The sequence below is a fragment of the Oreochromis niloticus genome, linkage group LG16, assembly GCF_001858045.2.
Source record: "Oreochromis niloticus isolate F11D_XX linkage group LG16, O_niloticus_UMD_NMBU, whole genome shotgun sequence".
In the NCBI taxonomy this organism is placed as follows: Eukaryota; Metazoa; Chordata; class Actinopteri; order Cichliformes; family Cichlidae; genus Oreochromis; species Oreochromis niloticus.
In genome coordinates this window covers 9,870,500-9,896,716 of record NC_031987.2, presented here as the reverse complement: position 1 = coordinate 9,896,716, position 26,217 = coordinate 9,870,500, and the positions used below count along the sequence as shown (strand labels likewise).

Genomic DNA, 26,217 nt, shown 5'->3' with positions numbered 1-26,217 from the left:
GTTTGAGAGGTTTAGCCACATAGAGATCGATCAATAGAGAATAGAGAGTGAATAGCATCTGCACGTCTTTTCTCAGCACCCATCGAGCTTCTTTGGTTGCACCTTGTGTGTGGATTGTACTGGTTATTTTACTCTAAAGTGCACACTTCCATGGACCCAGGATCACATCTTGGCTCTTTGAGACGTTGTGTTCATCATCTGTGTTCTGGCTGACGTGTCAGTACAACTTCCAGCTCACACTGGGTTGTTTTGGGGTTTTTTCAGTCAAGTATGAAGCGGCTGGGATGAGAATTGGCTGAGCTAAGTCACAGAGCTCAGGGGTGTTGATCATGAGTGGGTTGAGAGTCGAGTAAGCAATTGAGAGACGGTCTGCAGTGATGAGGATGCTGTGCTGGTCTATTATGGTGAAGAGAGAGCAGAGGGCCACAGAGAAGCTATTGATTTACTGGTGATCTACATTCCGACCCTCACCTATGGACATGAGGTGTGGGCAGTGACAAAGGATGAGATCACTGATACAAAGGAGCTTCCTCTGGAGGGTGTCTCTTAGAGAGGGTGAAGAGCTTGGGCATACAGGAGGGGTTTGTCCTCCACATCAAAAAGCGAGGTGTTTTGGGCTACTGGCTAGGATGCCTCCAACCTCCCAGGGAAAGAAATATCTATCGGCTGGCTTATGAACTGGCTTAGAAGAGCTGGAGGACGAGGCTGGATGAAGAAGGTCTGAGCATCTCTGATTCCCCCGAGACCTGCGTTTGGATAAGCAGCAGATAAAGCACAAATATTTTCATGTCATTTTGTTTATGACCCTGAAAATATTGTCAAAGCTTCATCATTATTGACTTCTTTTTGAGAAACTGCATTTAAACACGGTGGTGTGGTCATCGTACAGGAGCTGTGCTCAGTAAATACAAAATGCTTGATAACCTCAGACCCCTCCCTGTTTTTAGAGCCTTTAGTCCAGCAGCATCAGCAGTGATGTTTCTGTGACACATGCACACACACCTCAGGGAGAGGGCTGGTTTGTCTGGGAGTGTGCCGGAGCCACACACACTCATTCGACAGAGATGCCTGAAGAAAGCAAGAGTGTGTGTTAGAGGCTGCTGCCGAGACATGCTGAGGAAGCTGATGTGCAAGAAAATCTGCCCTCGTAAGAACGATGCATTTATCTGTCCTTGTTTTCATCCTCGCCGCGCTCGTCTCGCCCTGCACAGCTTCCTGTCTGTCTGTTATTGCTCTGCTCTCTCTGCCTCTGTGCGTCTCATGTCTGCCAACCTGTTGCCTTTTTGTCCCTGTCATGTTTTGTATTTCTTGGTCATGATGATGATTTTCATGCAGGGAGCAGCTTGTGTGGATGAAGCTTCTATTTTATGTATCAGTTTATTATACGTGGCTCCACAGATAAAAGAAAAGGCACAAACCTGATTCCTAAACAGCAAGTTAATGTCTCTAAATGTCCTCAGACAGCGGTCATGATCATGGCTGCAAACACCGCCTTTATCTCCGTGCCTCAGCTGGCGGATATCACCACCGGCTAATCCCTCGTGTGAGTGGTCACGTTGGGCAGGTGACACCGGGGGCCATGTATGCACTGCTGCCAAACCAGATTAGAGTCAGATGGATGGAATGATTAAAGCGTGCACAGATACATACATCACCTGACAGATTGCCCCTGTTGCACTCTCCCCCCTGAGAGGTTATCCAACGCAGCAATGACTCAGGGCTGTTTAACACTTAAGAGAATGATTTCAGCCTCTGAACGATGACTGAACGGTGCTTTATTGATCCTTACGGGAAATAATTCTCACAGTCAGCCAGCCTATATCGAAAGCCTAAGTCACCTACACCCTTTCTCATTTCTTCTTCTTCTTCTTTTTGCAGATAAGAACTTTGAGGATGAGGATTCTGTGGACGGAGGCCGGTCCTCCTCCTCCTCCTCCAAAGCACCACCCAGTGGCAGGAGGACTGTAGTGAGCTCTGTCAGAAGACCCAGCTCAGCCACCACGCCAAAGCCCACGGGTAAGGGAGAGGTTTAAGCTCAGCTCAGTGCTGGGAATAAATAATCTGCCGCTGAAAGTCACTATTTGTTCTGATTTAATGAACAGTTATTCACATTTTAATTTAACCCTGTGTCATAACAGTTTACCCTCAGGCAGCCGAGCTCTGTCGGCTGGTGATTCATTATGTTTTAGAAAGAAATCTTTGTTTGACGGCAGTTTTTAGTTTGTCATAGATGTGCTTGCGTTGAGAGCAGGTTGTTAATGACTGAACCAAGGCTTCTGTTCTGTGGTCAGATTCGTAGTTTAAAAGATGCTGTTGAATACCATTTAAAATGCCTTATGTATATTTTTCAAAGGTAAAGAAGCTGCTGCTGGTGCTGTTGATGAAGAGGATTTCATTAAAGCCTTTGAAGACGTGCCCTCGGTCCAGGTGAGCTGGCCACATTCTCCACCTGAAACCTCGCTCAGTATAATGGTAGTTAGCTTTCCCAGAGGGCGTGGCTTTAGGAGTGTTAGAGGTAATTGGTCCACACCTGTGTGATGGTCCAAAATACTTGGTCCATCTCATGATGATAGCAACCTGTGCTATCATCATGAGGTTGGGATTCTTGGCTTTATTGAAAATATCTGAACAGCTGAATCATGAAGTACCTTAAAACTACTTCCACATGACTTAAAGGCCTTCATGATTTCTGGATGTCATGTCAGATTGACTTTAATGAATCCACGATGTTTCATCTCGCACCACCTTAAGGTTTAATTTTTTCTTTTGAACGTCACCAAACAGACAGCATTTAAAAAACTGATATAATTCTAGCTTTATTGCTCTCGGCTGCACTGAGACAAAAGAGTGGGGTAAGAAGGCAGCTAATGCTAGCTAATTGGTTACCTGGTTATCAAGAGTGATCAGATTATTTCTTTAAAAATGTTCCAAAAGGCTCCGACAGCACAAACATGGTGCAGAGCTCCAGTTCAGGGACTCCAATTAGCTGCGGTAAAGCCTCACAGGCAGTTAGCAGCTACAGCCATGCCCCCAACAATGCAAACTTTAAGCCTTGATTAAAACATTGTACCAAAACAGTCTTTGTATCAGTCTGTAAACATGTTTATTTCTGCTGTAAAGTTGGACATTTTAATAACGTGTCTATGGGGACTGATTCACTGCCTGAGCCTCTAGTGGACATTAGAGGAACTCCACAGTCTGGTGATTTGGGCTCAGTCACTTTGGCGTGCCATATTGAAATAAGTCCTGATAATATTGAGGCTTCCCTTCCTATCCTGTTGTGCACAGATCTACTCCAACAGAGAGTTCGAGGACCAGCTGACCAAGATCAGAGAAGTGCTGTCTGATGACAAACATGACTGGGAGCACCGAGTGGTTGCGGTGAGATTCTGGAAGCACATGTGTCCTCTTTAAAACACACACACACAGACACACACACACATTTACATATAAAGATGATAGGTAATATATATTTGATCATGACATTTTTTTTCTCTTTTCTTTTTCCTCTGTAGCTGAAGAAGGTCCGTTCTGTCATGTTGGCGGGGGCCACTGATTATGAAGGTTTCCCTCAGCAGCTTCGACTTCTTGAGGCTTCCTTGAAGCTGTCAGCTAAAGACCTGCGCTCCCAGGTGGTCCGAGAGGCCTGCATCACACTGGGGTAAGACAAGGAGACCGTACTGAGTGAGATTCTAGAAGCCTTGCAACACCCTTAACCAACCGCAACATCAACATGTGTCTGGGAACAATTTTATAGAATAATTTAACATTTAAAAAAACAGATGATGAACAGATGAGATGACATGTATTCAGACAAATAAGTGAGATTTCAACAACATCTCAGTTTTTCCACATACATCGAGTCTGTTGTTGTTATAATATGCACATGAAGATTTATTTCTTGCTGTGTAAACCCATCCAGTGGGCTGACTCAGACCCTTTGGCAAGCTGGTTCTCACCTATGTAAATTGTCAACTGGCCATTAGGTATAAGTACCTGCTATAATCAATCACTTGCAAATTGTTTTCTGAAATGTTCACCACCAGACGGCAGAATTATACCAGTGAGTGTGCTGCTCTTTTTCTTTTCCCATTTCTTTCAGAGACCTCCTTTTTGAATTATTATTATTATTATTTCCCTGGTTGACTCACTGCAGCTGTTGTTCCTTCAAATTTTGTTAAAGCTGTAGTTAATTATAAGACTTTTTAAAAACAGTATTAGTAATATGTACCTTAAAAAATTAAACATAGTTGATCTTAAACCCTGGATGGCAAGAAAAAGAACTTTAAATAAATGACAGAAAAAACTGAATTTGCTTTTTTTCTTTCCCCTCTTTGAGTTGATTGGTTTTCCTCTCATAGCAGATTTTTTTAAATTATCTTTTTATAATCTACATGTGTAACAATTGATTTATTTTAATAATAAAATAATTACTTAAATAAAATGAAAACCTGAGGGTAATTAACAATCCTTTTGTGCGTGAACATTCCTGGTTTAAGAGCGGGAGGAGACCCAGTCCCAGCTTCAGGAATCATATGTGCTCTTAGTGTCAGCCCCAGGCCCAAATAAACAAGCTTGTCTTATCCAGTGCATCCAGCAACACACACGTCTCCCAAGTTAAACATGCGGCTCCATCTGCATTGGCGACTGCATAAAGGAGCATCTGAAAGGGTTTTTCAAAAACTTTATAAACAATTAATGCTTATTAATTATTACAGTGTTTATTGTTATCAACGCTTTTGTATTTATTCGAGTCTTGTTTTTATTGCTGTAAAACTGGGGTTTTGATCTGTTTGCCTCGATTGGAGAACACGGAGTTTGGAAACATGATTTGACTTTCTGGTATAACGCTGCCACCTTGTGGTGACAGCTTTTATTAACGTTTGCAGAGGGGTCTTTACAAAAAAAATCCCTTTAAGACCAGAATCTTTCCACATGACACACTGCTTAGATTTTTCTGCCTGGCTGGGCTCAGTTGGTCAGATTATGTTTATGACCGCCCTGTCAGTATAACTGCATAGTCTGATTTTCAGATATTTTTTTTTTTCAACTGTGAAACTGTCGGTATGACAAACAGGAGGTTTAAGTGTCTAATTGAAACCCCTGCTTATATAGGCTCAATTTTAGTTCATCTTTACTGAATATTTTATCATCAGGGTGTGACCAGATGAGCAGAGTACATGTCAGGATTGATTCATTAAATCACAAGTGATTGCATTTCATGTCATTTTCATGGGTTTCTCTCTGGATTAGGGCTCCGTAATGAGAGTCATTCAGTTTTTACTCATTGATCAACGTGCTTCTAATGGCTTTGATTAGCAGCGCTGACATTAACATGGATCCGTAACTGATGAGGTTATGCAGTGAAAAGCTTAAGCTAATGAAAACCAGTCTTGCAGCATCACTCTGGACTTACAAACATCCGTCATCCCGAGTTTAATCCGGCCCTGATGAGGTGGAACAGAGCAGAGAGGCACTGAAAGAGCAGGAGGCTGATGAATAGATGAGACCTACATGTATCCTATCATCCCTCTTAATGCCAACACAGCAGACGTTTCCCATCATCCCTCACTCACTCCTCTCAATTTCTGCCAGTCTGTCAGTTTGTCTTTGAAAGCTTTTTGCATTGTAACCATTTCTTTCTTTCTGCCAGACATTTGTCATCGATTCTCGGTAACAAGTTTGACCACGCCGCAGAGAGCGTCATGCCGACCCTGCTGAACCTCGTGCCCAACAGTGCCAAAGTCATGGCCACGTCCGGGGTGGCCGCCATCCGTCTCATCCTCAGGGTGAGTGATCTCAGAGCATTACTGTATGCAAATAACTTTTGACAGCTCCTCGCAGAGCTGTCAAAAGAAATAATCCCTCCTGACATTTTCTTCTCTCCCAGCACACACATTACCCACGGCTCATCCCCATCATCACCAGTAACTGCACCTCCAAATCAGTCGCAGTCAGACGGTAAGAATGCCTTTTAAAATAAAACACACCAGCTGAAAGTTAAAAATAAAAGACAAGAATTTCAGTTTTCTTATTTGTTTTCCAATAAACCGGATTTTCTGTTAGGGAAAAAATAAATCAAGATTAAAAAGAAAGAAAAATAGGGAAAAAAAGATAAAATGTAAAAACTCAAGAAGGGGGAGTAATCGGATAAAAACGAAAAAAATATCAAATAAATTAAAAAGCCACTTTACGTGTGTGTACATAAACACACACATATACAAATCCAAACTGTGAGCTGGTTTCACAGAAGATGAGCCTGAAAGCTGAAGGCTCTGCCTCCTATCCTACTTTTAAGTCCTCTAGGAACCACAAGTAAGCCAGCAGTCTGAGAGTGAAGTGCTTTAAAAGAAAAATGGACACCTAAGTTTGTGAATGTATTAACTCGAGAACGGGGTGATGTAGAATTTTTAAATAATTACCATTGTTGCATTTACTAAAAATATCAGACAGGTTCGAATCTCAGTGACCAGGTGTAAAAAAGTATAAGATGTAACAGGTTAAAGACGTATTCATATAAACTTGAATTTCTTTCCAGACGCTGTTATGAGTTTCTCGACCTCATGCTGCAGGAGTGGCACACCAATACACTGGAAAGGTGAGCTAGTCTGCTGTTTCCTCCTGGAAGCATACTATATAAGAGTGTGTTTGTGTGTGTGTGTGTGTGTGTGTGTGTGTGTGTGTGTGTGTGTGTGTGTGTGTGTGTGTGTGCGTGCATGCTGCTGAGGTGCACATGTGCATGCTGCTTCTTCTACTCTCTCATGATGACATTTGAGTTGTTGAGCATTTGCAGTTAGCTGAGCTGGCTCGCTGAGCCGCTGATGAGGCCCGTTAAATTGATGACTCCTGAGCGAGCCATCATCATCATCATCATCATCATCAAGGGGACGCTTGCCATACATGTAACCATGGCAACCGCAGCAGGGACTTTAAAAAGCGGGTGAAAAGCCCCACGGGTGGCTACATTCCCTGTGGATCAGCAGAGGAATCAAACTGTAGGAGAGAGGGGAGGAACAAGGAACTCTCCTGAGAGCTGTTTGTGCTCCACATCATCAGTACTGCTCGTTTCTGTCTTAACTGTTTCTCCTTGCCATGTTTCCTTACTATCCCAGGCACGTGGCAGTTCTCACTGAGACCATCAAGAAAGGAATCCACGATGCCGACTCTGAAGCCAGATCCATCGCCAGAAAGTAAGTGTCCTGTCTTTAAATTCAATGAGAAAGTTTAGTTTGTTTTTTTGTTTTTCACTACACTGCCTCTTCTCTTTTTTTTCCACCCTGTAGGTGCTACTGGGGCTTTCACGGTCACTACAGCCGGGAGGCAGAACATCTTTTCCAGGCGCTGGAGGCCACCTATCAGAAGGCCCTCCAGTCTCACCTGAAGAGCTCAGACAGCATCGTGTCTCTGCCCCAGTCAGACCGGTCCTCGTCGTCTTCGCAGGAGAGTCTGAAGTAAGAACCGCTCTGCTCCTCCTGCTGGAAGCACTCGTGTCCTTTATCTGCATCCTCAAAGCTTGAGCACACACATTGGATTTCACTGACTGATATGAAACCACTAATGCATCTGCTCTTTTGAATATGGTGATAAAGATGTTGGTAATTACTGTCAGATGTGCAGCGGGTGGGTGAATCGATCGCCATCATTAATCCCGTTTGTAGACTCCCTGTGGAGCGCACTTGGGTAATGACCTCATGCTCGGCCCATCAGACCTGCAGCTGCAGTGGTCTCCAGTCTGAACTCATTTGTCCTTTGGGATTATCCCAGTTTAGATGCTGATGAGTCAAAGCTTTTACTAGAACCTGAATTTGATGGTGCCAAAGTGGAGTCCACACATTTTAATTTTATAAATCATGAGTCTTAGGTTGTGATACACATAAATTCTAAAAAGTGTCTTTTTTTTTCTTCTCCTAGCCGGCCACTGTCTGTGAAGAGCGTGATTGGAGGGAGCATGACGAGGAGTAAGTATCTTTTTATTCTGTTCGCCAGCATGGAAAGAATATAAAGTTTGTATAAAGGCATCAGACAAATCGAAAGCTTCACAAAAAGCACAGATTCCTGAGGTCACAGGTTAAAGAGCTGGGATTATTTATTGATTCAATATTTTTGTGAAGAAGCAGTATTCCGCAGCAGAAATCCTCATTCTTCAGCTTTACTCTCTCTATGGTAACAAAGGAGTGGTTGGTGAAGCAGCAGTAAATAAACTTCTCTTAACCTTTAAACTCATCAATCAGGTGCTCTGATAAAGGACTCTGATTGGAGGATTGAGGTGTATCCAGCAAGCAGGATTACTGCATCAGAGACGAAGGTCCTCCAGAAATCAACCTTTTAGTAGCGGCTGAATATTAAATACTTTGAATGCAGTCTGAATGCATCTGTTTTTAGTCACAAATATAAATAAAGCACTCACGATGATGTCTTGCAGCAACGATTTCCTTCAAAATGAAAGCAAGCCAACGATAACTTAAAAAAACCTTTCTATTATTGAGGTGAAAAGACCACTAAAGTAGACAGGCCAGCAGTTGGCCATTCAGCCTGCACAACCTTTTTACTTGGAGCATTGGTTATGATGAGCCCTGGCTCTTAACAGATTTATGTTTAGATCAGTGAGACTGATCATCTTTGGGTTTCAGTAGTGATGCATACACTGAGCATTTCCATTTTGAGTCGCATGCGCTGTGTCACTTAACGTTATAATTTCCCCTGGATCAAGCTGAACAAGAACTCCTGAGATTTAAAATCGGGGAGCTTGATGGTGGAGAGAGGATGGGGTGTTAGAGGATCAATACAAGATGCCTCAGACTGAAAGATTGCGCAAGTTGAGTGATGAGAGAAAAACATCTAAACTATGGAGCTGTGTTAAGTGTGTTAAATTCACCTCAATTTATGGTGGAAGTCACGTTGCAGCAGTAAAATAAACAGTTGAAAACTGTCACCACAAGGTGGCAGTATTTCAGCAGAAGGGTTTACTGTAGATGCCCACCCCAACCAACATTACATGCTTTGAAAGTCGACTTATAGTCCGGTTTTTGATGTTTCTGTGCTGATCATTAACTGTCTGTTCTGTCCTCCTGTACTACATAACCAGCTTAAGTTAAAGTTAAACTTAAAGTTATTTAGGTGCAACATGCATGTAGTGCTGTAAAAACATATGTGTGCAGAATCTGGCAGTTGGCATGGAGTGGAAATTAAACCTAAAGAAAGCAAGAAGAACATTTAGATGATGCGTTCACAGTTGGTTGCAGAGTGTTTTACAACAGCTAGTACAGAGCTTTTTGCACAAGAATTAAAACTGAGTTAAAAGGAGTACAAGAATTCAACAAAATAGTCAGAATCTGGCTTTTAAACTCAGTTTAAATGCTTTAGAAGTTCAGCCATGCTTTCATCTGAGTGTAGATTTGATTTTTAAAATGGATCCTGAAGCTGGGAAATGTAAAAGCATCATAAGGTAGACATGATAAAGTAACATCTCTGTGTTGCCACAGGTAAGCTTGTGGGATCCAGGGTGCCGTCCACTCCAGGATCCCTCCAGCGCTCCCGCAGTGACATTGACGTAAACGCCGCCTCCAGTGCCAAGTCTCGTCTGTCCACTGTTCCCGCCTCCTCGCCGTTCAGCTCTGCAGCCGCTCTTCCACCAGGATCCTACGCCTCTTTAGGTAACTGATCACTCTTCTCCTTCTAACCCGGTCAAACCAAAGAGGAAGACCACTTTCTGGTATTCAGCACAAGTTGCTCACACTCTTATTTCTCAAAATGAAACATTCTGGTCTCCATAAACGTCCGCGAGGACAGATGGCTCCCCAGTAACAAACCATAAGATTCACCCAGTGAACAAACAACACGGTCTGGTTGCAGCCATGAATCCCTTTAATCATACTCAACAGAGGAAGTCTCGCACATCCTTTGTTTAAGTTTGCAGAGTGAAGGAGTGGAGGGGAGTCTTCTATATAATCAGTAAGCAAGCCTTCAGAGCCTTTTATTATTTTATTCAATATCATACAATTGAGATGCATTGATTGCAGTTAGGTCTGACCTGCTGATTCTGAAACTGGCCAGTACAGTTTTTCATTACACGACTTCAGTTTCATCATAAAACACTGATTATTTTTGTCACGCGTTACAGAGCTGCACCACATTTCAGAAGCCTCTGTCTGTGAACATAGCTTTCTTGTACTAATAAAAATGATCTGCCTCGTATCACTCACTCTGACTCTGTAATTACACCTTCAAAAAACACTAGATATTTTGTAACAAATCCTGAACTACAGTCATTTTTAAATTTAATGTACAGTTAATGCCATTCACCTGACCGGTACTTGGACCGGTACGCTGTTTTCCCTAGAAGAAGGTGACCCCTCTGACCCCATAATTTCCACCCGTCGTTGGGTGAATATGACACCAGTCGGATTTCCTGGGCACCATGATGTTTAGAAGAGCAGCTCAAGTAGCTGAGGGGCAAACTGAGCTTCTTCCATGTTACAGTAAGAACTACTAAAGCGGCAGTTTAGAAAAAGTCCCAAATAAACAGATTAGTCTTCTGTCATCTTGAGCTATTGAAGCATTTCTCCTGTAATCAGTGGCTTTTATGGAGCTGCCCGGGAATATTAATAACTGCTGATGTTGCCATTAGACTGTTCTGTCAACAGGAACTGTTTAAATCCTCCACTGACACTTTACACAAATTGACTGGTTGAGGCTGAGTGGCCCCCTGCTGTGATGACCGCCTCTTTAAGCTAATGCGAGTAGTTTAAGCCACTCCCTCCCAATAGATGAGATATTTTCTGTAATCTTTTCCCCATGCACAAACTTCTCTCCCTGCTTTGTTCTCGTCCAATGAGTCCCTATGGCTCCATAATGACCCTAACTAATTACGATGAGGCCCCTTGCTCACCCACTCACGCCTGTTGCTGCTTCAATTGCTACTAATGACTTCCTCTGTGCCTCTCCTCCCACTCTCTGCTGCACCGCCTTTCTTAAATGCCCCATAGATGGCACTCCTGGTAAAAGCGATGGTAAGGACTGTGTGTATGAGTGTTTCTCTTTTGTCAGATGTCACAATGTTTACATTTCCTCTTCATCTGTGCTCTCTTTTCCTCTCTTTATCCCTTCTAAGTAGTCTTCAGTTTTGTGGACCTCTGCATGGACTGTCTGCATGGATTTCCTCCTTCTGACTGTAACCCTAACAAACGGGTCACTGCATGAAAAATCAATCAGCAGCTACCACCTGACTCCCTCAGAATCAGCTCACATTTTTCTACAATAACTTCACCACGCTAAATTTTACCTCCATACTTTGAATATTCTCAGCGTTACAGACCATCAGAGTACATAAGTAAAATTGGAGCTTACTTGTGTGGAAAATCTTATATTTGTGAAGTTATGAGGAATCAAAAATGCACTTTGAGGGTCAGTAACTGAGAAAATGGTCATAGTATGAATGCTTTACTCAGTATACCGAAGTTAATGTACAAAAAAAAAATCTGTTGATTTTGAGGCTTCAGGTCTTTTCTGATGTGGTTGATTTTATATGGAATGACCCAAATGTATCCATCAGCTGTCTAATTTGAACAGCAGTTGAATCCACTGTTACTGTATCATACTCTACAGAAAAGGTTCACATGGTGCACTGCAGGGTGGCATGCACTAAATGGGTCCACAGTTTGATTTCCCTGTCATGTGAAATACTGATAATCTTCGGTGTTGCTACCTCCAGTGCCACTCATAGGTTTGGGGTCTCTTTGAAGTGTCCTTGTGTTGTTTAACGCTAATGAAAAAAGACACAAACATTCACAGTAATGGGAATAAGACACAAGGCACACATCTGATCACACTTGAAGTTTTCAGGTAACTTTATCAAGACGCATCTGCAGACTGTATACAAGTGTAACACAGACACAAACTAATTGGTGCTCAATAATATCCAGATAAAGTCCCAGAATTTTCAGATGTCTTGTTTTAGTCAGACACTTCCATTTAAAAAAAAAAAAAAAAAATCAGGCACACCCCTAATAATGCAAACATTAAGCCTTAATACAGTTTAAACAGGCAAGTTTTTTAAAAAGGTGTCATTAAAGGGAACTGCAGTTTAATTCTAATACTAGCAGACCTAGTTTTCGAGTTAAGGACACGCATTATCAACAGGCAGTAGCTTCAGCTAGTCAGTCAGTGTTACACCCATTTAAACTGTGTCACAGCTGTAATGATAAAAACCAAAACGTGGCTGTAAACACCGGCTGCTCTGTAATGTCATGCCAAGTGTGAGACGTAATCAGAGCTGCAGTCAGTCTCTGCAGCCCTCGCTCTGCAGGTAGGAGAGCCAGTGAAGTTCTGTCACTGAGCCTGCAGCCGCAGGTGGAAGTGCACTAATGCTCACTGTACCAGCGGCGGTCTAGTATAATGTCTGAAACTGTGTAATAAAGAAGCTCAGCCTTCTTACATGGATCAAGAAATGCAAACTGTGAAAGGAAAGAACAGTCAGAAAAATCCACTCTGTGATTTTCCACAGAAAACCTGAGTGGTGTCATTAGTGTAGATGAGTTTGAATGGCCGATCAGATAAGGTTTTTTATGATCTGCTGTAAATCTCAATGAATATATGAAGAGATAACGCACACAGTCTAATCGCTTCCTATACGCCTCAAGGGGATTTATTTTTAGCATGCTGTATAATCCCTGTTATCATTGTCGCCGGTTTTCAGGTGCTATTCTTGACGTGTTGCATAAGAGCACACTTTAGATGTTCTTGCTGAGTTGGCTTTTGCCCATAACTTATCGTACAATCGTTCAGTGAACCTGCAGACTGGGTGGTTGCAGCTGTCTTCACTTTTATTGCACCTCGCACTTTATAACAGGGCTGTAGAAGTGAGAGGGTGAAAACCTTTATCGCAGAAATATATTTGTATCAAAAGCAAAAAGATCTCCAGAAGATAAAAAGTTAGGATAGAAAGATATTTTAGCTTTTCTTCCACAAATGCTCTGCAGGATGGATTTTCAGTTACCCTTTTAGCTTTAGAAATAAACCCAATAATCCATTGGTTCCTTATGAGAACCACAGGGCAACACTAAGACAGCAGGTAGACATTCAGCAGAATGAGGCTCATGGACGATGACCATCTACTGATTGGGTGGGCGAGGGAACTTAGAGATCTTTCTTACTTCCCTTCTTTATATGTGAACACAGAGTTTAAGTTTACCTTAAAAAAAATCACTTTTTAAGTTCATTTTTAATGAAACATTGGAATTATCTCAATGTGTGGTCTTTAAAAAGTCCTTTTCTGAATATCACGAGTTACAGATTCAGGAATGCCTTTCCTGTTTGGCGGGTCACAAGAAACACTGAGAACTATTTGTGAACACTAACAAAGCCAGGTTTGTCTGTTTCCCCTTCATGTTTTCAGAGCAGCTCTGTCCCCTCATCCAGGTCTGCTTCATTCTGTTTCCTCAGACTTCTTCTTCTCCAGCATCTCTGTCCAGGGCTGGGTTGAACCGCAGTCAGTCACTCCCATCTATTAAACCTTCTTTCCCCTCTTGCTCTTTCTCCCTTTTCTTTTCATCCAGGTCGCGTTCGCACAAGGAGACAGAGCTCAGGCAGCGTTGGCGGAGCCAGCTCTTCTTCAGTGGTGGACAGCAGGGGGCGAAGTCGGGCCAAAGTGGTCTCACAGTCCCAGCGTATGTATAGACACCTCATGCACGTGCTTAAACAGTGATGTTAGAGTGAAATGTGAACGTGAAGCTGTTTAACCGGCTTTTGCACATCCGGCTTTACAAAGCTGCAAAGCCTGCGCTGAACGTTCATTGTTGTGTGCTGCTTTAACATCCCCCCGACATGTCCTGCTGTTTCTTCTGTGCAGTCTTGTGTTATTGTGCATGTGTGCCTCCATACATGCACGCTTTGTTGCTTTTGTGTGTGTGTGTTGTGTTATCTTTGTACGTTGCTTAGATCTGTGAGCTCGCAGCTAACATGTCCACAGCCACCCAGAGTGCATGCTGGGAACAAATCAATGAACATAACCCCTTCTGTCTCATTCTGACCGATCTCGATCTCCACCCTGTCCTGCCTATCGCTTCCATCACCCAGGATCAAGATCAGCCAATCCCATCAGTGGTAAGGCCTCAGCTTCATCCAATCACAAGACAGATGCCTCACCTTTCATACCTGACTTATAGCACTGCGTTAAATCTTCACTGTATCCTCACTGTTTGGTCAGTAATATCAGTCAACCACCGTCTTTGCCCATCATAGTCTAAAACTGCACCAATTTAATTTTAGTGACTTGATGGATGGTTGGTTGAATAGATAGATTTTATTGATCCCACAAGGAAAATGATTGTGTTACAGCATTAGCCAGATAATGAATAAAATAGTACAGTCTACAATGAATAAACAACATAGTTAATTGCATATTAAAGGCCTTATACTTTAAGAGAGAGTGCAAAAATGGTATATATACAGCAGTGATTTTAAAAAAGACAAAAATTTAAATTGAAGCTAGTTGAAGAAAAGTAAAAGTAAGACTCATCTAGTGCAAGAGAGTAGTGCAAATTGCATTAATAAGTGATACATTATAAATCTAAGAAACAGCTGCAAGACAGTAAATTTTATAGGTAAAATTGGTAAATTTTGGTAAACAAGCATTAAATATTTACCCACAATGCACTTTTCTCCAGTGAATGATCAGAAAACTACCATACTTGTTTCATCTCCTCTATGTCGCAGACATTAAACTGCTGTCGTTTATTCAAACTATGATATTTCAAATACAAATGCAAATGGTGACATCGCCAACTGCAGCAGCGATTCAACGCAGTTCTATAAATTAAGTCCACTCTAAAGCTTTGCACGTAGTCTCGTTGTGTCATCGTACAGCATCTGCATGTTTCTCACACTTTACAGCTATTGGGTATTTTGTGAGGTTTTGTTGGGTTTTTTCCCCACTGTTGAAGGCATTGTGTGTTCCCATTTACTTTGAACAAGTGTTCCCCTTCCTTCACCCCACATGTCCAAGCTGTAAATTCTGTTTTTGATTGTTTAACCTTCAAGTGACCAAGTTGCGTGTTTCTGTGTGCCACATATGTTTCCTTCCTACCTACTTTTCCAAGAATTTTCCTAGTTTTTAATAGGAATTGGTTCATGGTTTCTGTGAGGAAAGCTGTGTGAATTTTTTTAAAATCATTAATTTGTTGGTAATTATTCTATAGTTAGGCTTTTCATTTTCAGATATTTTTAGTGTTTCTCTAGAAAATCTTGCACTTGAACTTGCACTTTTTATTTTATATATATTAAGATATCTCAGAGATTAAATGTGTAGTTAAGTGTTTCTACACTGACAGACAGGAGAGTTTCACTGGTCTGGCCCACAGAGTCTCAAAGTTGATGCCACCATGTAAAACTGGTGGACCACATCCCCGTGGAGTTCAACGTCCCTGTTTTAGATGGTCTGCCATATAACAAACAAAACAGTGAATGGGTGGGACAGACAGACAGATCCATTACAAAAATAAAATAAAAGCAAAGACAGAAAGTCTAAAATCTGATGGTCCCACTTGGCCGTTTTAGTGGCTAACACAGCTCGGTCGCTTGATGGTTTACGACTGTAATTTACCTGTCTTTGAAGCTCTGTGTTGTCACTGTGATTCACCTTTAAAGATAAGTGATGGGTTTGTGCCTAAAATAGAAGAACACATCATAATCTGTCAGATTTATGGGCTGCAGTGTCCTCACAGGACTTCATCATCCCTCACTTATCCAAGCCACTATCTCGGCCACTTTTTTCCTGTTTGTCCTTTTTTATTTTTATTTTTTTTGTCCTAACAGCCGGCAGTCGCTCCAGCTCTCCGGGTAAGCTACTCGGCCACAGCAGCTACGGACGGATCCCTCGAGCCACGGCATCAGCCTCCACCACTCCAGCGGACAAGCGCAGCAGGATCCCTCGCAGCCAGGGCTGCAGCCGGGAAACCAGCCCCAGCCGATTAGGCCTCGGTAAGGACCTGACTCCGGAGTGGCACACTCACTGCATTTACTATCTCTATGCGACAATAACATAGAAGTAAACTTAAAGCACCTTCAGAAACATGAAAATGAGACCGCAGTTATGATGAAAGTAGAATAAATAAATAAGAGAATCTACACATTAAAGAAAATGCAGTATGAAAAAGTGACAGTGGACATAAACAACAGGGAGTCTGTGCACTGAGACATACTGACGCACGTCTTTGCAAACTGAGGGAATCCACGTTTCAGTAATTAATAACAATTCATTACTGTTATACTATTAATTTATTTAGCATTTTTAAAATGCCTAGGCAAAGTTCTGTATATTCAATAAAAGAGCTCACCATCAGTAATAATGATACAATAAGGATAAACAGCTATTTAAAACGAGGCATTAAACTTCCATCAAAACATAGAACAATCAGAATAATGATGATGATTTTTGAAATGGCTCCTAAGCCAGCAGCAGTCTGTATTTATTCCATTAAACACACTTTAGTCCTGACTTGTTTCTGCAGTTTTCTGATATTTGATGCATAAATAGGAATTGTAATTGCGCAGGGAATGAATTGCTTATTTAGTGTCAATATTAATATGACATAACTGCACAGAAGAAAAACAAGAAGCTGGCCCAGATGTCACGCAGTGTTCCTTTGACTGGCTGCACGGCATTGACCCCTCAGGTGTGCTGATCACCATGTGGCACAGGAACACATGTACAGATAGCTGAAACTGGATTTTCCTATCTTTCTGATAAAAACATAAAGTCCTGTTTGTTTTGTGTGCTGTCCTTTGAAACATCTACATTTCCTGTACATTTCCATGAGCGAGTTTATTGTCAGAGTGCAGATCATAAATCAGTGATACAGTAAATTGCGATATGATTCCCGTCCTTAAATAATCACTCCTCACAGGTGTATTCTGACATACGATTTCTCACAACAGGGCCAAAAAATAATTGAAGTTAGAGCTTTTTTTTGTTTTTTATTGAAATATTTGGTTTGAACTTGTATTTGTTAAACTTTTGAGAAAAATTACAAAAGATGCTGCAGCCTGTGTGCAGATTACTTGGTGGTGTTAACGAAAGACCTCCACTATAAAAGAAAGATGGAAACCAAAACTGAGCGCACCACTACAAAACAAACCCAAACAAATCTGTTTATCTCAGTTATGTTGGCAGCCACATGCACTTCTGGATCATTTCCAGCATGGCTGCTTTTTGTTTTTTTTGTTTTGTTTTTTTTAGATATCTCTGTACAAGGTCTGTTATGTCCTCCTACGCTTGTGCCTCTGCTGTGCTGGATCTCCTCCAGTGTCCCTAGAAGGTGATCCTTCCACTTGATTTTAATTTACATACAATACATGGATGAAGCCACAGAAAGCCAAGTCTGGCAAGTAGTGCAGGTGGTGAGTGAAGGTTACGTCGCTGTGAGCAAAAAAACGTGTTTTTAGTCCAGGTCTGATGGTTTCCTCTGAATATTCCTTCTCAGACAATACAGTTAAAGTTCACAGTCTGACCTTGGGAGACAAATTCAACCCAAAGAATATTTGGGGATGCAAGCATGCTCCTGGTCTCGCATCTCACCTGATGTGCTGTCTTTTGGTTTGGAGACTGTGGATGAAAATCAGGAATAAAAATCTAAAATCTGATCAGTCCTACCCGCAGACACAGCTCTCATCACCAGAAACATCTTCTCTGTGAAGTTCAGGTCAGTTTAAAACGGCAGTTCTTGACTGAGCAGTATAAGTGTTCAGAACAGAAATCTAAAGATAGCAGAGCTGCTGGAAGTATTGTGGACGTTCCCAAGAAGATGATCTTGTTTTATTTTCATTGATTTCATGGTTCAGCACCTTAAGAATTCCTGTGCACCACACCTCTCCTCTCTGGCTGCCCTGCTGTAGGGCCAGGCGCAGTCATGACTTTTCAGACTTACAGGTCCAAACTCTCATTGGTCTTTTTTTCATGAAGCTCTTTAACCCTCCATCAGTTGCGGGTTACCTGATGAAAGACTATAAGTCAAAAATTGTTTGTTTTTTCTGATAAATTTGGTTTCTTGTCAAGTGTTTCTTTGTGTTTGTGTTTATAGATTTGATTTGAGATGGGAAAGAGGTCTTTTATTTTCTTCACTTGCTCATTTAAAATGCTGAATTTTCCTTTTTTGTATTTTTTCTTCTTTACAAACTCGGGAATCCTGCTTTTTTTGATCTGTTTCTCACAAGTTAACAGTTTGAAGCCTGGGCTCATGTTTGGATCTAACCTTTCCTGGCCATGTGCTGTATGACTGACTCTCACTCACCACTACTCCTGTTTGTCATTTTCTTTACTCTCACCATTTTCCTTCTGTATCTGCTTTTTTTTTTTTTAAATTAATCTCTCGTAGTATCTCTATATTAGGTTAAGAGTTTGACTCTTTTGATTGGTTTATGAATCGGTTGATTTTCTGTGCTGTCCTTTACACTGTTCTGCCAAAACTCATAAACATGGGCTGCCCAGAAATCTCCTGTCCCCAGTGACCATACACATCGTTTTAATCTCTTCATGGAAAACCAGAGTTACTCACTTATTATTCAACCACTTAAAACAGTTCATGTTGTTGGCTATCACATGCTCCAGGACCCTCATCCGAGGCTTCATGCTTCCAGTATTCTTCTCTCTCTATGTCTTCCTCTGTCCGAGCCTCATTCCCACCTTTTCTCCTATGGATGCACACTGACATTCCCACCTAACTTATTGTCCTAACAGCCAGCCTGTGTGGTAAACCTCTTCTTCCTGCTGCTCTCCCCTACCGCACGCTAGCCCGGAGCCGCATTCCCCGTCCCAGCATGAGTCAAGGTTGCAGTCGCGACACCAGTCGTGAGAGCAGCCGTGACACCAGCCCCGCTCGGGGCTTCACTCCTCTGGGTGAGTAACTTCAAGCTCACGGCTGTGTGGACTCTCTCCTAGTGAGCTTACCAACTGAACAAAATGTACCTGATGCTTAAACGAGCCTCCTGCTCCAGTCTTCTGTCTGGTCTCTGTAGCATCTGAAATCTCTGCATGCCTTCCTATGTGCATGAACTGTGTCTGCTCTGTTTTTCTCTTCTTAATTTGATTGTTTTCCTATATAAGAGATTTACCTCAGTGTTTCTGTGCTGGGCTTTTTTTAAGAGGGATTCCTGTAATTGAAATATTTGTAAGTGAAATCATATGCAGATGAAGGACTTTTTAATCTATCTGCAGAATTTTTTAAATCTAAGGATAAACAAAGTAATAAAAATTACTTCTGGGAGAAGCAGTAACCAATCGTTGTCTAGACCCTCCTCCAGTTCTTCCTGGATAAGGACAGCAAGATTTTCCTAATCCAAACTAAAGACATATCTCTCTAGCACATCCTGGGTCTTCTTTCCAGGAGCCACAGATCTGCTCTGAGCTCCTCCAGAATGACTGGCCTCGTCATCCTATTCTTAAGGCCACCAGTACACCCACTACATTGGTCACATTGCACGCAACCAGTGACGTATTCACACAGCCAATTTTATGCTCGCTGTTACAGCACAGGTAGCTGCTGCATTATTCTCCTGAACATTCAGTTTTTTCCACACACTTCATTTTTTCAAACTTAATCTCTGAACTTCTGTACTGATACATCATTAACAGTCATGAACACCAACATGTTCGTAGACTCGTGTCTTCAACCCAGCTGCAGTGGCACAACGCGTAGAATTACAGAAATCAAGAGGCGTGACGTCAAGTTTGTTGTAAAGAGGCATTCACCAGATGGTGGTAAAATGGTGCCCAGAGGCCTCAGCTACCATATGAAGCTCATTCTCAACACTTTTATGCATGATCGTTTTCGCTGAGTTATTACCCCTAATTCACGGTCACAGATTAGGGTATGAACATAGCTTGACCAGCTTCACCTTCATGCTCAGCTGTCTCTTCAACACAACAGCTGGACACAGCATCCACATCCTCGCAGATGTTTCATCAATCCAGCTGTCAATCTGTCTTCCCTCACATGTGAAAAAGACCTGGAGATGTTTGAACACTTGCATAAGTGGGCAAACCATCCTCACCTCAGATTCAAAGTGTTTTCTTGATAAACACAAGGGAGATGCATGGATTGGCTCTCCTGTGGGTCCACCACCTGCAGGAGGAGGAGTCCATTGTTTTGTGGGTCAGGTAGTGGTCAAATGTGGAGGCCGACTGGTCCCGCTTACTGTCATCACACCATTCTCTGCCAGGAAAATCTCTCAGAATTTCTTTGGACCCAAACCCAAAAACTCTAAACTGTGAGAGTAACAGCATCTTTTTCTGTTCTCTGTTAAATCATTTTTTGTTTTATGTTGCTCTGCCAGCAGACACAGTTCAGTTATTCATTTTGGTGCCTTTTCACAGCTAATATTTTGACTTATCACGGTAGAAAAAAAGTAAGTGAATGAATATTGGTTGATTCCATTTTTTTCAATTATTAGAAACATCAGTGTTTTTCTTACTTTGAAAAATCAAAATGTGTGCTGGGAAAAAGGCTACATGTTTTCACCGACGTTTAATGTTAAAAATTCTTTGTTATTATGACGGGCAACACCTCCTGTTATCCTGTACAAGTGACCTGTTTTTACTCTGCTGAACTGATCTGAAGGATATAACAGTGTTTGCACAGGTTAAGAGCAAGAAATGGAGCTAAAGCAGGTTTTCTTCAGTTTTATGTCAAATCAAAACACTTAAAAGTATAATATGCAATGGTTGGATAATGCAAAAAGGCAGATTTATGTTTCAATTTGGCTAGAAAGGGTAGCATTATGATGCCAGAGTGGCTTAAACCTGCAAGTCTGATTGTACATTGTTGTCTATGAGAAAATAACCACTTCCCTGACGAGTTTATGGTCTCAGTCACTAGTTTCAGGTATTACTGAATTAAATGTGACGTTCATTTTGGACATTTTTATCACATTAAACTCAGAAAGGACAAAATCACTAATGTAAGAACAAAAGTAGCCTTCTTTACTAGCCAAATATTTTTGACACTGCTCCCAATCCAGTAAGGTCTGCCAAGATGCAGCCTCCAGGGTGAAAAATCAGACAGTCAATCAAACAAGAAAGCAGTTCATCTAATGTCCACTAGAGACTCCCGCAGCACGTGTGTCCACATAGACTCCCAACATTAAAATGTCCAACTTTACAGCAGAAATCAACATGTTTACAGATAAACAAGGAACTGATTTGGTCTCCATGTAATAATTGTAACATTGTTTTGTTTTGTTTTCTTTTTTCTTTTTTTAAAGTTGGACATTTTAATATGATAGCAATTAATTCACTTTTGGCTCTATCTTCAAGTGGACTTGAGAGGAACTGCAGTTTTCAGGACTGCCTGGGAGCCCATTGAGCCCAGGAGGAGGTGTTGAAGCCAGTGTTGCATGAAGCTCAGCCCAGCAGAGTAAAAATGGCTTCTGTTTGTGTGTTTGCACCACTAACCCTTTGGTCCGGATGTCGCCCACCTTTCGTTTCCCTCGCAGCCTCCCGACGTCACTCCCGTTCAACCAGCGCTCTCTCCACAGCCGACCCCCATGGCCAGTCAGGTGACCTGCATGATCAGATTCCCCAACTAGCCAAGCCACTCTCAGTTTCCTCCCATTTTTTAAAATATCACACACAAATCATGCCGGCCAGCATGCGTCTGTGGATGTGTACAGTGACGTGAATGCAGGCAACATTTATAGTTGGTTTTATGTTCCCTGCTCAGTATTTTATGCAGTATTTTTATAATTGAGCATGTAAAGGGAAAATTTTATTTTATGTATTTTATTTTATGTTCTTGATACATTGTTCACTCTTTTGCATTCCCGGTGCCTTATTTTTTTATATATATTTTTTCTGGTTAGCTGTGATTTATTTATTTTTTGTTTAATTCAGTGGCCTCTAGTGTGTTTGTAGCTGCAGTTACATTTTTTTGTGCTAATGTGGAATTTGTTTCGTGGCATTAAATATCTTTCTTTCACATATATTTTTTGGTCGTTTTTCCATGTTTTTTTTTTTTTAACATACACGTTTGTTTTTCCTATTTGTTGAATTGCTAGTTTCTTAAATCCTTCTTCTTCCAAGGGATAAGTATACAGCTGCTGTGATGCATGTCTGTGCTTATTGGCAGAGGGCCTGGTCACCTGCTGTTTGGGTTTTTCTTCTATAAGATGTTGCTTTTCTTTTTGCTTTTGGTGGTTGGAGCCTTAAATATATTTTCAGCTTTTAATTCACAGCAGAGACCAGTAAGTAAGAGAAGTAGGTAAGTAACTGTGAGCATTTGTACTTTTATTCACTTTCACTTTACTGTCTTCTGTCCCCGTTTCTGTTTGCAGACCGGTACGGTTTGGTGCATCAAGCGAGAATTTCTGCGTCCGTTAATGCCATGAGGGTCCTAAACACCGGCACAGAGGTGGAGGCAGCAGTCGCTGATGCTCTGGTAAGTTGATGGTTTTTGAGAGAAAAGACGCATAATTGAAAATTTGTGATTAACATTAAAAAATATTTTTATATTAAATTAACACGACTGAATGTTGCATAGCAAACAAAAGGACTTGTTTCTACTGGCAACACTTTTAAGAAGTTTATCAGTGTGGAGATATATTGTATAAATGTTTATGTCTGTCCCATTGTGACCTTGTAACCTACAAAACTAGAGGAATTAATTTTTCCCCAGTATTAGAAAATGGATGTGGAAACTATTAGATTTAAATTCTGTCTGATAAGATAAAATGTTAAAATCAGCAAGTGAGGTCTGGGCAGTTGGTCATCTACCTGCATTAATGGTTGCATGTCCTTATTCAAATCCACACTACATATTTTCATGTATTAAGTCTTAAATTAGTGCACAATTTTTTCCAATCAAAGATATAGATTGGAAAATTGTTTATTGCTGCTTTAGCGTTCCCATTTTGTGGGCACTTATCAAACCTCTGACCACATGTAATGTTTAATTTTTCTACTGCGAGGATGAAGGTTTGACATGCATAAACACCAGTCAGCGGCAGGAGTCGTCTCAATATTGCCAGATGTAAAAAGAATAAATAAATAAATCTACTAGCTAGCTAGCATAAACTGCTAGTCTCTCTATGTTCTCCCCTTTTTTTCCTTATGCCCAATCAGTCAGGCAGATGGCTGCTCCCCTTATCCTGTTTGTATTGGAGGTTTCTTCCTGTTAAAAGGGAGTTCGTCTTCCCCACCATCAGCAAGTGCTGCTTACAGGTGATTGTCTGTTTTGGGGGATTTTTGTTTTCTCCAACATTGTACGCTCTTTACCTTACAGTATAACAGACCTTGAGATGATTGCTGTTGTGAATTGGCAATAAATAAATAAAATAAAATAAAATTTAATTGGCTATAAATTGGATTTACCAAGAGGGCTCTCATGAGATTGTCCACAATGAATAAGAGTGAATTTGGAAGGAGGGCCGTATTTTAGTTTTTAAAAAGTACAGTATTGTATGGACTCCATTTTTGATGCAGCTGGCAGTGCTGCATGTTGATTGGTTAGTTAGCACACATGTTCAAATAAGCACCTGTTTGCACACATCCCATCCTTCTAATGTTTTGAGCTCTTCCATTGAAATCATGATATATTTGGCTAGGACAAACAAAATTTTAACCTGTTATATCCCAAGTGAGACCTATTAAACTGGTGGTTCTGAGAGTTCTCCTACTAGAATAAATCCCTGGTTCTTTGTTAAACATTAAATTAAACCCTTCTCTCACCCCAACCGGTCGCGGCAAATGGCCGTCCCTCCTTGAGCCTGGTTCTACCGGAGGTTTCTTCCTGTTAAAAGGGAGTTTTTTCTTTCCACTGTCGCCAAGGTGCTTGCTCATATGGGGTCATATGATTGTTGGGTTTTTCTCTGTATGTATTATTGTAGGGTCTACCTTACAATATAAAGCTCATTGAGGCGACTCTTGTTGTGATTTGGTGCTGTATAAATAAAAATTGAATTGAATTAAATGTTATTATCCAGGTACTCGTTGTACTCTCCATGAAGCCTTACGTGTCACTTATGCAATCTTAATAACGGATGCTCAGGCCACTGTGAAGACTTCCTTTACTGCTAAAATAGTAGATGTCACCAAACTTACTTCTCACCTTCATTCTCACCTTTTTTCAGGAATACAGAGCTCCATGAGAAAGTTTTACATTTACTAAGATCAGATATATTTCTAACATGTCTTGTCACATGTGTGTTGCACGCAGAAAAATGGACTGCACTCTTTCTTTGATCCTCCTTTAAACGTTCCCTTTCTCCTCTTTTCCTCTTGGTTGTTTGTTACCATTTCAGCTTTTAGGAGACTCCAGGAATAAGGTAGTTGGTCATTTTGCATTTCTGTCCATGTATCCATGCCATCATGCACTAACAAAGTTAAGAAAACAGTAATGCAGCTTGCCTCATCATAATCGCTCCTCCACCCCAAAGCCTTCTTATTTCTTTATTTTTCTTTATTTTTCTGTTTCACTTTGAATGTTTGTCCATCGCATCCCTGATGTGAGCATCTGTGGTACCAGAGCAGAGACACTTCTTTGTGGTATAAATGTGTTGAACCTCATTGTTTTGGCACATTGCTCATTTTTTGAGATAAGATCTGTTTGACGTGTCCCCCACTGCAAGGCCTTTGCTTACTCGTGGCACTGCTTGACTGGCTTTTTATAGAAAGAATGAAAGAAAATGCTTTAAAATGTATTAGAAGAATTTCATACCGTCTGCGTATAAATTTGGACTTTTAATTTTCTTAAACTGTTGAGAAAACCGCATGGCTACCAGATGCAACAGGCAAGCTTTTATCAAAGATTGTTACCTCACAGCTGGTCAGTATTTCAGTATCAAATCGTCAATGTCCGTCTTTCCTTCTCAGAGGAAGACATTGAGGCGGAGGTACGAATCCCCGGGGATGTACTCTGACGACGATGCCAACAGTGACGCATCTAGTGCATGCTCAGAGCGCTCGTATGGGTCACGAAACGGAGGAATCCCACATTACTTGCGCCAGACGGAGGATGTGGCTGAGGTCCTGAACCACTGTGCCAGTTCCAACTGGTCTGAGAGGAAGGAGGGCCTGCTGGGCCTGCAGAACCTCCTGAAGAGCCAAAGAATACTGAGGTGGGAGCGAGCTGTCTGTGGGGTATAAAAATACATATGCAAGAAATATGTGCTTTAGTATTTGGGGACTAGTTATTGTTTTTACTATCTTTCTTCAGAGTGGTTCAAAGGTGCACACAGAGTACATTCAATAATTTCATTATCCAATAAGAATCAAAACTTAGATTTCAAGTTATCCGATCACCCTCTGCTTTCTGTGAACAAATATCGTAGCGGGTACAGCTCTAGTGGGTACAGGGTGCACTAAAAACACGAATACACACTTTGTTCACCACCCACCCAAGTTGCCACATTTGGGTCCCTGCGACTTTATCCACTTCCCAAAATTATTTAAACTTAAACTGAAAGATCACAAAGAAGACTGGATCTATAAATGAAAGTCCGGCGATGCACTCGCAGATGACCTTGAACGGGAGATCGGCCAAATTTAAATCAGATAACGTCTTTGATTTTTCGAGGCAGCTTCTCTGGACTTTGGTCACACGTCGTACATTGATCTTGTAACCTAGTTAGAGTTACACAATGTTTCCCACTCACAGACTTTACTTGGTAGGCTGTCCAAGTTTATTAACAGTTACCCAATTGTTTTTACACCTTATTTTTTATTAATTTAAAATTTTTTCTATTGTGAATAATTTCCTTGCTCTCATTTTGAAAGTTCAGCCACTGCTAACCAGTCAGCCTCGCTTTTTTCTGTCGGGTGTTTTCTCCCCCGGCTAGCTTACTGTCCAGGTCGCTATTGTCATGGGTCTCTGTGTCAGTTAGCTGAATAACCAATTAGCCTCTTGTCTTGTGAGTGGACAGGCTTCAGTTTTACTGTCTTTAGCTTGTAACAGTAGTAGTTGTTTTATGATCTATGTCATATAAGAACAGAGCTGATCAAACTTATGTGACAATTAAGTAACAGCAAAGGAAAAGCCTATAAAAATATTAAATAATTAATTTTTAAAAGTGTTTGCACTTTAAAAGGAACTACAAATATGTAAGGTTTTTGATTTAGACTCAAAAATAGAAGACATCACTTTTTCAGTGTAGTCTCAAACGTGAATTTGACCCTTACAGTTCTTTTGTTATTGTCATATTCATTTGTGTATACCACATGGGTAAAACTCTACC

General features: G+C 41.2%; 1 protein-coding gene across 29 annotated transcripts in view; it reads left to right on the top strand.

Annotated features, from left to right (window-relative positions):
• Positions 1–26,217, top strand: part of clasp1a (cytoplasmic linker associated protein 1a) — a 91,659-nt gene that overhangs the window by 45,067 nt on the left and 20,375 nt on the right. For 8 of the 29 annotated variants that reach the window (XM_025904038.1, XM_019352593.2, XM_019352595.2 and 5 more), the window contains 20 exons: positions 1,879–2,016; positions 2,354–2,427; positions 3,289–3,381; positions 3,516–3,661; positions 5,654–5,789; positions 5,891–5,961; positions 6,539–6,598; positions 7,113–7,190; positions 7,284–7,451; positions 7,912–7,958; positions 9,483–9,653; positions 10,986–11,009; positions 13,554–13,664; positions 14,074–14,100; positions 15,811–15,975; positions 18,731–18,889; positions 21,484–21,546; positions 22,321–22,424; positions 24,286–24,309; positions 24,857–25,101. In XM_025904038.1, the coding sequence (XP_025759823.1) occupies positions 1,879–2,016; positions 2,354–2,427; positions 3,289–3,381; positions 3,516–3,661; positions 5,654–5,789; positions 5,891–5,961; positions 6,539–6,598; positions 7,113–7,190; positions 7,284–7,451; positions 7,912–7,958; positions 9,483–9,653; positions 10,986–11,009; positions 13,554–13,664; positions 14,074–14,100; positions 15,811–15,975; positions 18,731–18,889; positions 21,484–21,546; positions 22,321–22,424; positions 24,286–24,309; positions 24,857–25,101 (2,104 nt within the window). The remainder of the gene's footprint in view (positions 1–1,878; positions 2,017–2,353; positions 2,428–3,288; positions 3,382–3,515; positions 3,662–5,653; positions 5,790–5,890; positions 5,962–6,538; positions 6,599–7,112; positions 7,191–7,283; positions 7,452–7,911; positions 7,959–9,482; positions 9,654–10,985; positions 11,010–13,553; positions 13,665–14,073; positions 14,101–15,810; positions 15,976–18,730; positions 18,890–21,483; positions 21,547–22,320; positions 22,425–24,285; positions 24,310–24,856; positions 25,102–26,217) is intronic. The other 21 variants (XM_025904034.1, XM_019352597.2, XM_025904041.1 and 18 more) reach the window with 16 other exon arrangements.